The sequence below is a fragment of the Aotus nancymaae genome, unplaced genomic scaffold, assembly GCF_030222135.1.
Source record: "Aotus nancymaae isolate 86718 unplaced genomic scaffold, 86718_ANA_hifiasm-v0.15.2.pri h1tg000108l, whole genome shotgun sequence".
Classification (NCBI taxonomy): domain Eukaryota; kingdom Metazoa; phylum Chordata; class Mammalia; order Primates; family Aotidae; genus Aotus; species Aotus nancymaae.
In genome coordinates this window covers 1,150,119-1,167,982 of record NW_026988523.1, presented here as the reverse complement: position 1 = coordinate 1,167,982, position 17,864 = coordinate 1,150,119, and the positions used below count along the sequence as shown (strand labels likewise).

At 50.6% G+C, this 17,864-nt stretch overlaps 1 protein-coding gene across 3 annotated transcripts in view; it reads right to left on the bottom strand.

The window, feature by feature from the left end:
- The window catches only part of RCSD1 (RCSD domain containing 1), a 75,929-nt gene that overhangs the window by 6,042 nt on the left and 52,023 nt on the right, over positions 1 to 17,864 (bottom strand). For 2 of the 3 annotated variants that reach the window (XM_021668048.2, XM_012444432.3), the window contains exons 2-6: positions 15,406 to 15,507; positions 14,217 to 14,306; positions 9,014 to 9,085; positions 5,360 to 5,563; positions 1,546 to 2,289 (exon numbers count right to left, since the gene is read on the bottom strand). In XM_021668048.2, the coding sequence (XP_021523723.2) occupies positions 1,546 to 2,289; positions 5,360 to 5,563; positions 9,014 to 9,085; positions 14,217 to 14,306; positions 15,406 to 15,507 (1,212 nt within the window). The remainder of the gene's footprint in view (positions 1 to 1,545; positions 2,290 to 5,359; positions 5,564 to 9,013; positions 9,086 to 14,216; positions 14,307 to 15,405; positions 15,508 to 17,864) is intronic. The other variant, XM_012444433.3, reaches the window with a different exon arrangement.

Genomic DNA, 17,864 nt, shown 5'->3' with positions numbered 1-17,864 from the left:
CTCTAAAGTGGGAATGAGCTTGCTGTAGTTGAAGAACAAAAAGACAGCATGGCTGGAGCACAGCGAGGGGGATAGTCAGGGAGAGGTGGGGACGCCCCATCCTAACCCCTGCCACCTGCGAATGTGACCTTATTTAGAAAGATCTTTGAAGATGTAACTAAGAATCTCAAAACAAGGCCATTCTGGATTTAGGGTGGACCCTACATTGAAAGACTGATATCTTTCTAAGAGGAACGAGGGGGACTTTGAGACACACAGTATCCATGAGAGGCCATGTGACAGAGATGGAGGCAGAGCCTGGAGTGGGACATCTACCAGCCGAGGATTGCAGCAGCCACCAGGAGCCGGAGGAGGGAAAGGAGGATTCCTAGAACTTAGGGACGAGGAACAGATTCTCCCCCAGAGCCGCTAGAGGAAACCAACCCAGCAACGTCTTAATTTTGGAGGCCTGAACTGTACAACTGTAAGAAAGTCTATTTCTATTGTTTCAAGCCACCAAGGTTGTGGTAATTTTTTATCACAACCCTGATATGAGAGGTGAATAATTTTAGCAAAGAGCAATTGATCTATAAAACAAACCAAACCTGCTGGTTGCTGTCCAGAGAATGGATTCTATAGGCAGGAGGAAAAAAGAGTGGAAGCAGGAAGCCAGAAAAGAGGCTTCTGTAGCAAGCAGCGGGTAGTGGTGTGAGAGAAAGGAAAGGAAGCAAAGGGGAAACACTTGTGGGTGACTGACTGGATGACATTGTTAGGGACTCTGCAGGGCGGGTTCTGCTCCTAAAGCGTAGATAGGTGAGCTCAAGATGGGCTTCCTGGGAGCTGGTGAGGAGCAGACAGGTACAGGGGAAAGGGCCAGTAAGTGTGAGCCCAGACAGGAGGGACTGAGTCACCCCCTCCTCCTCATGTGCAGCAATGCCCAATTCCTGCACGAGAGTGAATGTCACAACATCACATGCAGCCTCTTTCTCTGAGGGCCGACTCAAATGCTAGCTCGGCCCTGAAGCACCCCCGCTTCTTGCCCCATCCACACACAGATTGGTTTTGCCTCCCCCGCACTTTGGGCTTCCGTAACAACGATTCCTGTCGCCGCCCTATTCCACCTTTTTAGTGCATGCAGAGGCACTGCTGGTCTCACGTGCTCAACTATGATTTTTAGAAAAGAGCTCCCCTTTCTTTTTCGTCTCTGGACTCCCTGCAGCAGCACGCCCAGGCCCCTGGACTCCGCACTCTTCCACAGACACTTGCAGGCCTCAGTTACTGAGTGGTGCCGAGGCTCGGTCCCTTCACACGCACCCAGAAGCTTGCCAGAACTCTGAGTCAGCGAGAAGCTGGCAAGAGCACAACACACACTTCCCCTTTGTGTCCTTTGTCCCCTCAGCCTCAGCGACAGGCTTTCTCCAACCAGTCAGCACGAGGCAGGAGCCTGGTGCCTTTGTTTCTGCATGGAACTGATTTATGAACGGACTGTACAGAACAGGGCACGTGACCGAGGCACACACTGGCCCTGGCACTCCCTCCTGCATGTGAACGAGCCAGGCCACCTACCTCCGGCTTGAGGACCACTCGCCCGCTCTGGATCTCACCGCCAGTCTCCTGCGGGGCAGGGCCGATCTGGGGGCTGCAACCTGGCTCGAGCCCTGCCCACTCCTGTTGTTTTTCCTTGCCTTTCTCCTGCTTGGGGACATCGCCACCCTTCACTCCTCCAGGGGGACTAAGGGGGGTCTCCTTCCCTGCAGCTCCCTCCTCCGGCTTCTTCGTGTCTTGGCTCTGATGTCCGGGTCCCGTCTCTTCATTTTGCACCCTCTCCCCCTTCACTTCTGTAGCCTTTTCCATCTGTGCTTCCTCTCCAGCTGGCTTCTCCTCCCTGGGGCTCCCACATCTATTCTCTGCCTCTGGGCCAGAGGTCTGGGGTGCTTCTGGGGCCTCCTCCTGGACTGGGTGCTGGCCGTCCACCTCCTCTGAACTCCGCCTGGCCTTCTCACTGTGCTTGGCTTCCTCTGTGGCCCTGTCCTCCTCCTGCTTCTCTGTCCTGCTGGGTGACCTCCTCAGAGGAGGCTTTTCAGCAGGCCCCAAGGTTCTCACTCCCTCTCCCCCTGTCCCCTCGCTGGGTGGAGAAGATCCCGGGGCCTTGCTCTGGGATGGGAACACCTCCTCCCCATCCTCTTCCTTAGCACCATTCTCCTGAGATGACTCTGCCGCCCTGAAATCTCCAAGGTCCCCACAGTCCGACTGTGATCTTCGGAACCGCCTGGAGGGAGGGCGCCTTTTGATTGAGCCCCTCGTTCGCACCTGGAAGAAAATGTTAGGGAAAATTATCCAAAACCCAAAAACAAGGCCAAGAGGAGGACTGTATGTGTGTTCAATGTTGGTCTGATGCACTGCTTCACATGTCCACACAAGGACCATTTAATTTTCCAGGAGAATGAATCATTGTTTGCTATTTATTATAGGTTAGAGCCGTGTGAGCTTGTGAAATCACATGGGGACCTGCAGACTTTTATTTTGTGAAGATGTAAAAGCTCCATCCAGAAAAAAAAAAAAAAAACAACTCATGATTTTATTGCACCGTAAAAACATTAACAAGTTTGGTGTCTAATTAGCAATTTTATTCTGACACAAAAAAAATTGTTGCTGGGCATGGTGGTTCACACCTGTAATCCAGAATTTAGGGAGGTTGAGGTGGGAGGATCGCTTGAGCTCAGGAGTTAAAGATCAGCCTGGGCAACATAGCGAGACTCCATCTCTACTAAAAGTAAGAGAAATTAGCCGGGCGTGGTGGTGCACGCCTGTGGTCCCACTTGGGAGGCTGAAGTGGGAAGACGGCTTGAGCCTGGGAGGTTGAGGCTGCAGTGAGCTGTCATCACACCATGGCACTGCAGCCTGGGCAACAAAGCAAGACACTGTTTCAAAAAGAAAAAAAGGAGTTGTCTAATTGTCTATAGATAACCAGTTCTTCAAATGCTGTTTGAGTAAGCTCTGCCATCTTACAAGTTTCCTCGTGAATTGACATATTGAATAAAATCTATCCCTATTTTGTGTAAGAGTCAGACTTTTATCTTGTGAAAATGCAAATGCTTTCTATCCAGTAAAAAAGATAACTCGCCGGTCGCGGTGGCTCAAGCCTGTAATCCCAGCACTTTGGGAGGCCGAGGCGGGTGGATCACGAGGTCAACAGATCGAGACCATCCTGGTCAACGTGGTGAAACCCCGTCTCTACTAATACAAAAAATTAGCTGGGCATGGTGGCGCGTGCCTGTAATCCCAGCTACTCAGGAGGCTGAGGCAGGAGAATTGCCTGAACCCAGGAGTTGGAGGTTGCGGTGAGCCGAGATCGCGCCATTGCACTCCAGCCTGGGTAACAAGAGTGAAACTCCGTCTCAAAAAAAAAAAAAAAAAAAAAGATAACTCATGATTTTGAAAATTGTACTTTTGAAAATTTTACTTCGACAAAGACGAATTGCACTGAGAAGGCAGTTAGCGGCCTGCTGATGGCCAGGCCCTGGTGCAGGGACTTCAGGGCTGCTGAGCTGGATACCTGGTGACCAGCTTCCTTTCTTGCCCCAACTCTGCCCTCCCCATCCCCTGTGAAGCTGACTGATACTGGGAGACCTGAGTGGCCAGAGTCCTTTGCTTCTAGGACTCAGGTCCACCGCTGTCAGGAGCTGTTCCTCAGCACTGCCAGCGGAGCTGCCTGAAGGTGATCTCTCTGCGAAGCATGTGAATCTCAGAATCAGGCCTCATCTTAGCCCATCAGACTTAGAAGTGCAATGAAAATGTTCACATCAGGTATCCTACCTACTCGAGTGATGTGTCCTTTAAAAATTAGTATGTAAGTGGGCTGGGTGTGGTGGTGCACGCCTATAATCCCAGCACGTTGGGAGGCAGAGGCCAGTGGATTACTCGAGCCCAGGAGCTGCAGGAGCCTGGTTGAGGACATGGCAAAACCCCATCTCTACAAAAAATACAAAACTTAGCCAAGCATGGTGGTACATGCCTGTAGTCCCAGCTACTAGGAGGCTTACTTGAGCCCAGGAGGTGGGGGTTGCAATGAGCCAATATCACACCACTGCACTCTAGCCCCGGTGACAAAGGAAGACCCTGCCTCAGGAAAAAAAATTAGTATGAAAATACATTTTTGTAAATGTTATTTTCCCACTGATTTACATTTTGGTATTTGTCAATCCTAGTTCCCCATCTGAGATGCTTGGAATGAATACTTGGTTTATCAGGGCCTCCCAAGCCCTTTCCTGAGACCATGATGGGGCCAGCTCTGAAATGTATCAAGGTCCTCGTGGACCAGCTCTGAAACGTATCCCAGCCCTCACAGCCAGCAGAATTCCAAAATAACTTTCCCTTGCTGCTGTCAGAAGGCTGAAGCCTCCAGGCACTGTGACCAGATAGCAGCTCCTCCCTCCTGCCTCACCTGGCTACTGAGTACTCTGTGAGAAGATCCACTCTGTGAGAAGATGAGGCTCTCCGCAAAGGTTCCTCTCTGCCTTCAGGGGTCTTCATCACCCTGGTTGGGAGATTTCCACTCTGGCCCTATTTCCTTGAGTCCTCCCTGTTTTTACACATTTGACCATTTTTTGGGAGATGAACTTCCTAGAATGGCCTAGAAGATCTCGTTTCTCCATCATTAATTTTAAAGCCACACCCACTTAGCATTCCCTGGCACCAGACCCCCTGAAGTCTTGGCCCCTGCTTGGCCCTGGCCCACATTTGTTGGCTACCTGCTTGGCCCGCATCTCTGATCCTGACCTCCTCCCAGCAGGCCAGGGATGTGATGAGAGCTTACACAGAGGACTGGGGTTGCATCTGCAGAAATGCACCCTGCCATGTCATTTTTGCAAAGGGAACAGCTTGGATGTTCCTTAACTGGGGCAAGCTGCAGGAAGAATAATTTAAGCCCGCACTGGGACACTTAGGACTATTCACAGGAGGCCAGGCAGGATGCTTTGGAGTTCTGGGGATGCTGCCCAGCATTCTGTGCGAATCGCTCATCAGGCCTTTAGCTTTTGTGTCCCGCTTTTGATATTAATGATCTATGCAGCTAGGATCGGTCCCGAATTTCCATACCCCTCTCCACAAAGGAGAGAGCACGCCAACCCCCAAACTTGTCTTGGGGTCAAACGGCACAGTTATAGGGAGAGGAGATGAGCCAGTCGGTAGAGGAAGAAGGGTGATCCTATTCAGGAATCACTTGCAAAGGAGAAGAGAAATTTCACTTGGGTTGAAATGCAGCTCTGATGATAACTCCGAACGTTTTCCTCCTTTCTCCAGGACAACAGGGTAGAGAAAATTCAGTGCCAGTGCCCACATTTCTACAGACACACCTCCATACTCTGGAGCTAGAATTTACCTTGTTGTAGCAGGGCAGATGACTGCCTTCAGGGGGCTGGTCGAAGCTGACGGGCACCTCCTCTGCCTCACTGGGCCGAGATCGCACGCCAGGGCTGCTGGGGGTAGAAGGTGGGCTGTGAAATGGTGACACCATGGCCTTGAGTCCGGGACTCTTGGGTGAGGCCCCAGGCAGCAGAGCAGCTGGGTCAAAGGTTAAATTGGCCTGTCAAGGAAAGATGAACATTTTTAAATAGGACTGGGGAAGAGATGAGAGCCTCTACTTTAGCTTGTTGGTTACCTGGCCTCAAGCTACTTCCCCATGATCCACTGTCCCATCGTGGCCTGCTCAATCCTCCTTCTGCTACCTGGATCGACACAGGCTGCATTCCAAAATGCTCAGCCAGCACTGCTGAGGCTCCAACTAAAATGTCCCGGAACAAGCCCAGCTTATCGGCAAGGTGGCCAAGCAGCAGCTGCCAGGAGCACGTGCGGCGCCGGGATCTCACAGGAAGTCAGGCTCTGTGATCGCCTTTCTTGTCATAGTCGACGGCACCCAGTCCCACTGGATGCCCACCATCGCCGGCCACATGTATCTGTGTCCCCCACAGCAACACCACACGTTCAGCTGTGTTCTCATTGCACAATCAGGAAAGTGGCCAAGGGATCTGCCCTGAGATTCACACCGGGTCTGATTCTCTCTCTGCCTCCAGGTACCAGGTTCCCTCGTAATAGACGGCAGGGTGGTGGACACGGCACAGTGGTGGACACGGCAGACCGCTGAGCTCCTCCAGGAGGGAGGCGGCAGAACACACCATGGTATGAGCCATCACTTGGGGTATCAAGGTACAGGTGTGACCCGATCAAAATGAAAGGCAGCCAAATGGGAGAGTCACCCAAAGGTAACGAATGCCTCAGGGAGTCTTGAGTTTGGTTGGGGAGGAGGCAGGTGGTCCCAGATCCACCCATCACCACAGAGAAGGTGGTGGTGCCCGAAGGCGTCCCTGGGGGAAACGTGCATGAGCGTCCGATCCTCTGTAGCGCCATCTAGGGGCACTTCTCCTACCCTCTGCATTCCCAAATCACCGCAGAGCGGCCTCCCATGGACCCTGTGGCAGTGCTGAGCCAGGAGAGAGCCACCGTGAGACTCGACAGAGAAGGGACAGAGTGTTAAGGGCAGACGTGCAAGGGGAAGTACAGGGGTTTTCCGAACCAACAGGTCTGACTTCAAATACCGATCTTTCACTTAATAGCAGTGTGACCGTCAGGCCTTCAGCAAGTCCAGCAGCCTTTCTGAATCCCGGATTCTTTGTCTGTCCAAACCTCTTGGCCTGACTTCCAAAGTCTTTTCTATCTGGTCCCTTTGACCTCTCTACTGCCCCATACCCACACCTTCCCCCTCCCAGCTCCCCTTGGCCCCACCCTCCGCCCCCCTTCCCCCTCCCCACCCAGACTCTGCTGTCCCGTAGAACTCCTATGTGTACTTTAGGGCTCGTGGATCAGAAAGCATTGTACACATTTAGAAGGGTGTTAGTATTTTCATTGTGATCTTAAGAAAGAAGGTATCATACAGACAAGCCTGAATCATGGTAAGAGTTCAATAAAATACGTAAGTTAAATAGCATACTAGGAGCCCAAGCCATGTTCAAAAGCAGCATGTGAAGCTGGGCGCAGTGGTGTGTGCCTGTAATCTCTGCTACACAGGAGGCTGAGGTGGGAGGATTGCTTGAGCTCAGGAGTTTGAGAGTTTGAGTCCAGCCTGGGCAACACAGCAAGACCCTGTCTCAAAAAAAAAAAAGCAAGCAGCATATAGTGAGTACCCAGGGAAGGATTTGGAGCATAGCTGCCGTGCAAATGATGTGCTGGAATGGCTGAGAGGGCTTCATGGCAGAGCGGGTTAGCTGGACCTTAAAGGAAGTGCCCTTCTCCTCTACATTTCAAGCAGAGAAATTCCCTGGGTAACACAGCTTGCAAATAAAATGGATGCTGACCGTCAGCAGGAAAGTTGACTTGTGAATTTTGGACTATCCTAAAAAAGAAAACTCCCAGTTCATAATTCATTCAGTAGAATATTTAGAAGAAAATCTAGCTGGTGATGCATTTCTTAGCTTTTTCTCCCACATATTCCCAACAAAGTAAGGTTCCTGTGGAATTTGGCTAAGTTGGCATTCTATTGCTGATAATCTTAATGAGATTGCACAACTAAACATCCAAACCTCATTCTCAAGTTGCTGTATTTCCTCAAAAGGCTCATTTATGACTGGAGAAAGGAATGGGTCCAAAACTACAGGATATAGAATATTTGGTAACTGGTTTCTGGCACTTGAATGAGGGCTGGGGTGGGCTGCAGGGAGGCAGAGGGAGGAGTCTGGAGCTGCACCCCTCAGCTGGCTGCTAGGAGGGGTACTGGAGTTCTGGGATCCCTTCTGAGAGACCCTTGTTACGTATTTAGGAGCCCTGTAGCCTCCCAGAGTGACAGGCAGCACCTCCCTATTGTTTTTTTTTTGATGGAGTTTCTTGTTGCCCAGGCTGCAGTGCGATGGCACGATCTCAACTCACCACAACTTCCGCCTCCCAGGTTCAAGCGATTCTCCTGTCTCAGCCTCCCAAGTAGCTGGGATTACAGGCATATGCTGCCACGCCCAGCTAATTTTTTTGTATTTTTAGTAGAGCTAGGGTTTCACCATGTTCCCCAAGCTGGTCTCGAACTCTTGAGCTCAGGCAATCCACCCACCTTGGCCTCCCAAAGTGCTAGGATTACAGGCATGAGCCACCATGCCCAGCCTCCTGTACGTCTTTTATTGCATCACCTGTGAAAGCTCTGTCTCTTTAAGACTGTGAGCTCAGGGCCAGTGTCTTCTGCTTAATTAGTTGTAGGGAGCCAGCCAGCCCTGGGTATGGTGGGTAAGGGCTCTGGGCACACAGGGTGACTGGTGCAGAGGTTGGACAGGATGCTTCTCAAACAACAAACATGTCCACACTGGTGCTGTGTCAGCAGCAGAACACCAGCCCTGTGTAGGGCTTAAATGGTTTGTGGCTGCATTCAGGCCTTGGGAGAGAGGGCTTGGCTATTTCTGAAGTGTTTCTTGCAACTACGGTATCCTTTCCTCTATAAGACTCTTTTTTTTTTGGAGACAGGAGCTTGCTCTGTCACTCAGGCTCAAGTGCAATGAAGTGACCTCGGCTCAGTGCAGCCTCAACCTCCCGGACTCAAGTGACCCTCCCACCTTGGCCTTCAGAACAGCTGGGACTACAGGTGCACATAACCATGCCTGGCTAATTTTAAAATTTTTTGTAGAGACAGTGACCCACTATGTTGCCCAGGCTGGTCTTGAACTCCTCGGCTCAAATGATCCTCCCTCCTCGGCCTCCCAAAGTGCTGGGATTACAGGCATGAGCCCGGCCCCATAAGAGGCATCCCGTTATCCATCGATCCCCACCACTAAATGTCAAATACGTGAGCTTATGCTTGATGTGGTCCTTATGTCAGTTCTTTTTCCTCAGGTAGGGCTGTGAAATCCTTATCATCTACTGCAGTTTGATCACTGGCTGACTATTGGGGCCAACTAGCCAGGTGACACAAGGACTACCCCTCTGAGCCTCAAAGTCATGCAAGTTTTGGATAAGAAGTGGAGTTAGATAAAAGGTAGCAATGGACAACGAATTCTGCACTTACCTGAAGCTTCTCAATCAGAGGCGAGCTCTTGACCTTGAATTTAGGAGGGTGGCTCGCACTGGGCGGGGACTTCTACGGAGCAAATCAACAAAAACAACCAGATGAGTAAGGTGAGGGAGGTGGGGTTCTGCTTGGAACCCAAAAGCCACAGGCAGAAGAAGAGAAGTTGGTGTTGCCACTTTCTAATTAGTTCAGCAGCCCACTTACCTCACTAGGGCCTGGGCAACGTGGACTTTCCCTCTCCCTCCCTCATCCCACCACAGCTAACTTCGAATCAGATCAGAGGAGTCAGCGCCAACATCCTTAACACAGAAGGTCTCTCCCGGGAAGAGTGACTTCGTTGTGATTATAAGGGAAAACTATATCTGAGCAAGATCTTCACCTCATGACCTTCAACACTGTGATTCAACAATAATTTGGGGACTTTCAAAGATAAAGGGTAAAAATGACCATCCTGTTTGTCACACACACAACAAGAAACCAGACCAGGATGACAGAGGTATGACTGGAATTCCTCAATATTTTGGAAAATCCCACCGATGGCATGATTTATAAATTATGATTTTCCAAAGTGTTGAATATTCTTTTTAATTAAGTAAACATGTACTAAGTAGCTACTATGTTCCAGGCATTGTGTGGGTCATACAAAGATGAGCATGATTCAGTCTCGGCCGCAGGAGCAGTCCGTGGCTGATGGATGTGCTACATAATCATATGTACTCTGTTAGTTGCAGATATTTTGGTGAGGAATGCATGCCGGGAATCTTGTCTGCCTCTGGGATCTATATCCTGTAAAAGCATTAACTCCATGTTTTACGTAAAATCCCCACAACTGTGTGAGAATGGTGACAGGGTAGGATGATGATGAAGAGAGGGAAGAGGAGGATGACTTCCACGTGGTTAGACAGAGGCCAGCGCAGAGAAGCGGTCTCCCCATAGTTTGGAGACCAATGTATGACCTGCTCCTTGACCCCATGTGCTATTTTCCTGAACTGTAAGAAGAAGAACTATAGTCATTTCTTAGAAAGATTCTGAGATATTATGATGTGAGATGACTGTATTTTAGTGATGGAAGGAGGGAGGCTCACTCAACTGAACTCCTCATGATCTTTTTTCAGCTCAGCACCAAGAGAGAGCATAGGCTGGACTCACAAGACCCCAACTCCTTCTAATTCTAGTTTTGGAAGAGCCAGATGATGCCCCTGGCCTCGGCCTCCTCTACCAAGATGCAGCTGGGTGGGAATAAATGAGTCTAACGGCTCTCGCTGCCTCCACCCGCCTCCTCTACCAGGTTGCAGCTGGGCGGGAATAAATGATTCTAATCACTCTCGCTGCCTCCGCCCACCGCCTCTACCAGGTTGCAGCTGGGTGGGAATAAATGATTCTAACGGCTCTCGCTGCCTCCGCCCACCTCCTCTACCAAGATGCAGCTGGGTGGGAATAAATGAGTCTAACGACTCTCGCTGCCTCGGCCTCCTCTACCAAGATGCAGCTGAGTGGGAATAAATGATTCTAATCACTCTTGCTGCCTCCGCCCACCTCCTCTACCAGGTTGCAGCTGGGTGGGAATAAATGATTCTAACGGCTCTCGCTGCCTCCGCCCACCTCCTCTACCAGGTTGCAGCTGGGCGGGAATAAATGATTCTAACGGCTCTCGCTGCCTCCGCCCACCTCCTCTACCAGGTTGCAGCTGGGCGGGAATAAATGATTCTAACGACTCTCGCTGCCTCCGCCCACCTCCTCTACCAGGTTGCAGCTGGGTGGGAATAAATGATTCTAACGGCTCTCGCTGCCTCCGCCCACCTCCTCTACCAGGTTGCAGCTGGGCGGGAATAAATGATTCTAACGGCTCTCGCTGCCTCCGCCCACCTCCTCTACCAGGTTGCAGCTGGGTGGGAATAAATGATTCTAACGGCTCTCGCTGCCTCCGCCCACCTCCTCTACCAGGTTGCAGCTGGGCGGGAATAAATGATTCTAACGGCTCTCGCTGCCTCCGCCCACCTCCTCTACCAGGTTGCAGCTGGGCGGGAATAAATGATTCTAATCACTCTCGCTGCCTCCGCCCACCTCCTCTACCAGGTTGCAGCTGGGCGGGAATAAATGATTCTAATCACTCTCGCTGCCTCCGCCCACCTCCTCTACCAGGTTGCAGCTGGGTGGGAATAAATGATTCTAACGGCTCTCGCTGCCTCCGCCCACCTCCTCTACCAGGTTGCAGCTGGGTGGGAATAAATGATTCTAACGGCTCTCGCTGCCTCTGCCTCCATGTGTTTTCACTGTCGGGCACGTTCCAATAGCAGTCTTTCAAGGAGCCTTTTATCTAGGGTGAGTACAAAGAGCTTCCAACCCCAATGAGAGTGTCTTTAGTTTCTGTGATTTACAGGGAAATTTCACAGAGGCTGGGGTTTCCAGAGAAACTTTTAGAAACTGCACCAACAATTTTGCAGATAAAGCTCACTTCACGTAATAGTTTGAATTCTTCTCTTCCCCCATTGACCATTGTCTTCTAAAGTCTGTGGAAATTCAGTGGACCCTGCCCCTTAACCACAGGACAGTACTGGGGACCCAGATGATGCTCCATAAAATCCGATTGATTTGAATTGCAAAGCAGAAAGAATCCAAAATAGCCTCTAGTGCAGTTCCTGGAAATAACAGCAGGTGGCATCATTTCCTTTACAGTTTAACAAGGGGCTTCAGGCAAGTGGCTGCCACTCACAATTGGTGGAAAAAAACCAGCTTTCCATCCCTATATACGTATATATAGATGCATTTATCTGACATTCTTACCATGTCTAGAAATTATGGACTAATTTTCAGGTGGGAATGCTTTTCAGACTTTTCTGAGCAGAAGAGGCAGGTTTGGCTGCTTCTTCCAGAGAGGGATAACTAACTACTGGTCACCCTGCTGGCAGGAGGGGCCGTGCAGTCAGCAGGTGCTGGCAGGGGGCTGACCCCACCGTCTCAGACCTGAGCAAGCATAGCGGGGCAGGGATGAAATGACCCTTCCTGGCACTGTGCATTGGGAACTGAGGGGTAGCCTGACCGGGGCCCTCCCTGCAGGCCCCCAAGGTTTCCAGCATTAGAACCTCTGCAGGCTGAGCTATAGGAGTGTGGAAGGAGAAATGCAGACAGCAGCCTCCAATCGGCCCTGCCAGACAAAGCTGGCTGCTCATTTTATTTCTATGTGAATTTCAAAGCCACAAAAAGTCATCGATCCCTGGAGGTAATGTCTTTTCAATGTACGAGTAACCTGTCACTCCAGACAGGACTTTCTAAAATCCACCCTCGGACTTATCCAGCCCTTGGCCATTATAAGCCATTTAACTTCTGGGTGGTGTGCTCCATGGGGTGAAAACTGCGAATGCGTTTCCACAGAGCTGCCAGGATGGAGCTAGTTTTTTTTTTTTTAAGATGAAGTTTCAGTTTTGTTGCACAGGCTAGAGTGCAATGGCGTGATCTTGGCTCACCACAACCTCTACCTCCCAGGTTCAAGTGATTCTCCTGCCTCAGCCTCCCAAGTAGCTGGGCTTACAGGCACGTGCCACCACACCCGGCTGATTTTGTATTTTTAGCAGAGATGGGGTTTCCCCATGTTGGCCAGGCTGGTCTCGAACTCCTGATCTCAGGTGATCTACCTGCCTCGGCCTCCCAAGTGCTGGGATTACAGGTGTGAGCCACCACACACAGCCCAGGATGGAGCTGTTTAACCCAATCACTAGCCTGACTCCCTCTGCTTTTACTCCAGAGGATAAAATTTCCCCAACCAGCCTCCTTGATCTATCTGGTTAGTGTTTTTGTCCTCATTTGACAAAAAAGAAAACAGATTCGGTGTGGTGCAGTGCCTTCTCCCGGGCCAAGCCCGGGCTACCAGGGTTTAGTCTCACATTCAGCTCTGAGTGGCCAGAGCCTTAACGTGTTGCATAGCAGCAGAGACACCAAGCGCAGAGGATGAGGGTTACAAGGAGAAGCTGATCCTCTGGGAAGAGAAGTTGTTGATGTGTGTTTGGTCACAGCATTGGCTGATGACTCCATAAAGCCACAGAATCATATTGTTGGCACTTGAAGAGACCCAAGGAAAACCTCAGTGTTTTTAAACTGTGCTCCTTGGGGTTCTTATCCCAGAATAAGAGCCTTGTTCAGTGGGGAGAGGAGAGAGTATTATGAGAGCAGATGGGGCTCCAGGCCTCCCCTCCACCATCTCACTTGACCAGGAGCAGCGGTGAGTTTCTGCTTTACCTCATGGGCTTCTGCTTATAAGCCTTAGGTTGACAAAAAGGCTTGGAACCCATTGAGCTACTTCAACTGTTTTACTTTACAGATGAGCAAAGTAGGCATTAAGATGCTTGCCCAAGTTCTCATAGTGTATCTAATGGCTACTGTCAGGATGCTGGCCCCCCAAAAGAAGGGGAGAATAAAAGAGGTTGTTGAAGCAGGATTCGGGAATGAAACTGTCTTTGGCCTGCTTCCTCTATTTTGGGGTTGGCCTCCCAGGTGAGATGACAGAACATGCAAATCAATTTCTGGCACAGATCATGGCCACGGTGAAGGTTGGCGGGCTGCTGGCAGAAGGCGTGGAGAAGGCACTCCTGCAGCTACAATTAGACAAATAAAGATAGAAGAATATGCAGCCTACGAACCTATTACTGGCTATGATCTATGATACCAGAGCCTTTATTATGTTGTTAACGATGGCTATTTATATCTGAGGGCAATGAGGCCTCCTGTGCGCTCTGGTTTTCTTCCAATGATCCTGAACAATAGCCAGGCTTTACAAGGATACTGCAGAGCCAGGGGGTTTTCTCATGCTTCCGTCCTGCCCCGTGTAACTGTAGCCCCCTTCCCAGCCGTCTCCTCCCTACCTTACCCAAGATCGCCTAAGTCAGACCTGGGAATAGAACAGTCCTGGCTCCTGAATTGGGTCTGTTAATAATATATGGCCCATTCTTTTTGCTAAAATGCTCGGGGTTGAAAAATAGTGTTCCTGTCCTTGACAAATCATAAAGGTGGCTCGGTAAAAGGGATGAGCAAGGAGACTACTTTCCCAAGTAAAGGATTCCGGAAGCGCTTAGGAGGAGATTCACTCTGAAGTGGAGAAGTTCCCGGCAGAGTCTGAGCTTTAAAGAATGAGTTTGGTGCCCCCTCGTCCAAGGAGGAGAAAGAAAACCCATCACGGCATCCTCTGAGCACCCGAAGCAGCACTTACCTCGTCACCATTCTGGCCCAGCTCTACCCTGGGAGGGAACAGGGGGAGGGAACAGGGCGGTTTCCTTCGGGTTGGTTTACTGGCTGGTGTCTGGAGGGAGGGTGACAGACAGACACATGGAGAGAAAAAGAGAGAGTGCTGATCAGGCAACGGGGAGGAAGAGCAAGGAAGTGGAAACTGGTTTCAGGAAGGTGTAGGGATTTAGGAGTGTTAGGATGTTAGGGAAGTGTAGGAATATTTAAGAATGGAGGAAGGGAACTGCGTGCCTTTGGGACTGCCCGCTTACTATTTAAATTAGTTCGTTTACCATCTACCCGTTTTGACTTTCAGCCTCTCTGCTCCATTTCCTTTCCCGCTAGAACATCGTCTTTTACTTGAGAGTCATTGACCTGAATCACATTCAGCTTTCAGGCAGTGCCAGCACCTGAGATAATGCCACCTTCTTCATCCTTTACGACATGCCTATACAGTCTAGAAATTATGAACCCGATTTTTCAGATGGAAAAACAAAAGCCCAACATAGTGCACCTAAAACCGCAAGGCAAATAAGTCCTCACTTGCCCAAGGGGACGCGATAGATTTCTCTCCGCCTTGGGGCGCCCTTCCCTCCTCTCACTTCTAATGAGCTCCCCACACCGCACAACTCCAGAAAATCTAGCCCAAATTTCTCCAAAGTTAAGACTCCCCCTCGTCACACTTTCCCCTATCGGTCACTGGACTCTCTTCCTTCCTGATCCCTGGTTTCCTATCCAAATGTGCTTCCCTTCAAGTCCTCTCTTCTTTCTCCATTCTCGGTTTGGAGTCTGCCCCAGCCTTGCCTTGCTCTGGTTACGGGAAAGGAGCTGGGTGTAGGAACTTCTTTATTCTGACCCAATCCAGGCCCCGCACAGCTGTGTGGGATCTAAGTCTCTATCGGTGGCTGATCAAGATGGAAATGGATACAGATGCACACCTCTGCTGGACACTGCCCCGTGTCTCATCCCTCGTGGCCAGTGGTGGGGACAGATTCTGCACAGGCACAGCAGCAGTGGGACATTCCTCACATTCAGAGAAACCCCTCCAGCTCTTGGCTTCACTTCCAAATTTGGTAACTACCCAGGCTCCTCCCTCCCTCTCCGCTGGGCTTGACCAGATTTCCCCTTCCTCCTGCCCGCTGCAGAAGAGGCTGCTCTGAAGCCTCCTGACTCACCTCCTTGGCTGCGGCCGCCTGCTCCCTAAACCGCCCGGCCAGCTGGGCCACCGAAAGGGACGCTGAGTTGTCCACATTGGCATTGGTCTCTGTCGGTCTTTCCTGGCAAGTCGAGAAGCAGCAACAGTTAATCAGCAAATGGGGTGCCAGGTGCCAAGCAGGGCACTTGTTTCGTGGCCACAAGCAGGAATGCTGTGACAATGAGGTATTTTAACAGCATTATCCAACTGCATCCTGCATTCAAGGGCTTAGAAAAAAAAACATTTGGGCAACCACATTCAGTGAATATCTACGATGCTCTTGGCCCTGGGTGTGGCTTTGGGGACCTGGAGACACACAAAACCTGGTCCTGTCCTGGAGGGCTGCGCAGGGATCTTAGAGGCAGTACAGGTCCGGGTTCCTCATTCCTCCAAGACTCCACCAGCAGGGGCTATGTCAGCGACAGCGGACGCATCTCCTTACCTTGCTCAGCTCCGGAACGAGGGTGAGCAAGTGCCCTTTATTGAACTTGAAACACATATGTCTTGTGTTCCCTACTTGAGCGCCATGGGCAAAGAAGTGTTCAGTAAATATTTGTGGAATTAACAAATAAATAACTTGAGAGCAGATAGCACAGCGGATGGGAGCCAATCTGCCTGGACTCAGGCACTGACTTGCTCCGTCTCTTACCAGCTGGGGGACCCGGGGCAAATGGCTTAACCTTTCTGTGCCTTGATGAGGATGGTCATAGTGTATCCGTCATCAGTTGTTTTGTGGATTACCTGATTTGCTCTATACCCAGAGTGCTGGGACAAGGCCTGGCACGTCGCAAGTGCTTTGGAAGGGTGGTTGTTATTGTTACTGGCAATGAGTTAGGGTTAGGGTTAGGTCAGGGTGACCTCTGGTGCAGGTCATCAGTTTACCATGGCTGTCCCTTCGTCAAGGTGCCTCCAGGTTCCCTGAAGAGGCCAACATGCGCCCAGGACACCATTCATTCTCATGCACCATTTGTCACCAAGACACATAGAGTAAGTTGGTGACGCTGGAAATGACCAGTTCCTTTCTGCCTTGTTACAGGAGGCCTACACAACCGCTTGGTTTTAATAAGATTGTTTACATGTCCAGTCCCAGAGACATTAGGTGTTTGTCTTTTGTCACCATGATGGCAGCATTTCTTACACAGACACTGAACTGCCCCATCGCTTCCCCTCCTCCCATCTAGTCTGAAAATGGGAGGATTTGGGCAGCAGTTTGTCTGAGGGAGCCCATCTCTGCCTTTCCCTGGCTCTCGTGGTCTACAAAAGCATGGGATGCCTCCCTCCAGCAGCGAGCTTACTCCCTTGTACACGCACACACACGCACACGCGCGCGTGCGCACACACACACACAGACCCTTCCATGGCCCTTCTTTTATGTTAAAAGTGGTGTCTCTGAGCCTCCAAGCTTTCTTATTTGGGTGTTCCCTCCAAGGTAAATAACTTTGGGCATTCTAAGATGCTATCCCCTGAGAGCAAGGGAGGGGCAGGTCTCCTCACCCCCCACCAACTTCTGGCAGAGAAGTTAATGGAGCAAAGCTCTGAGAAGAAGACTTTGTCAGGCCGGGCGAGGTGGCTCACGCCTGTAATCCTATCACTTCGGGTGCCAAGTCAGGTGGATCACTTGAGGTCAGAAGTTTGACACCAGCCTGGCCAACATGGTGAAACCCCATCTCTACTAAAAATACAAAATTAGCTGGGCGTGGTGGTGAGTGTCTGTAATCTCAGCTACTTGGGAGGCTGAGGCAGGAGTATTGCTTGAACCCAGGAGGCGGAGGTTGCAATGAGCCAAGATCGTGCCACCGCACTCCAGCCTGGGTCAAAAAAGAGCGAGACTCAAAAAAAAAAGAAAAAGGCAGCTTTGTTTAGAGATTTGAAGGAAGTGCTGGGGTCATAGACTTTCTGGTCTGTGAATAGCTGTTCTGGAGGAAAATACAGGTACCCTTTTACTGTTGCTTACTATATAATTCAGGCTCATCTCCATCCCAGCCTAAACACCAAAGGCTGATTTTTGCATAAAAATATAAAAGGATTCACCTCTATTCAAGACGCCCGATTTCCCCATGATGCTGGGCGAAAGCTGGGGAGTGCGAGGCCCCACCCTGATGAGCTCCCCGCTGGGGAGGGGCTCCCAGATGTGACCCATTTTACCCTCACGCTTGCCACATAAGGAAGTCAGAGAATGGAACAACGACAGAGAGGCTTGGGGACAGCGTGTGATGAATTGAGCTGTTCTTGGCAAAGACGCTGGCTGATTGGTTTGTCCATCTGTCTGACTTCCTGCCCACATCACAGATCAGCCTCTCTGTCCCTCGCTATTTATGCTCAGATCCTGCTGACAGTGCGCTTTACCTCAGCTTCAAAGGCGCCAATCACTGGTGCTGCAGGAAGATAAATTCCAGTTAAAAATAGAGCTGTAGGAATCAAAGCTCCTCCCTTACTTCC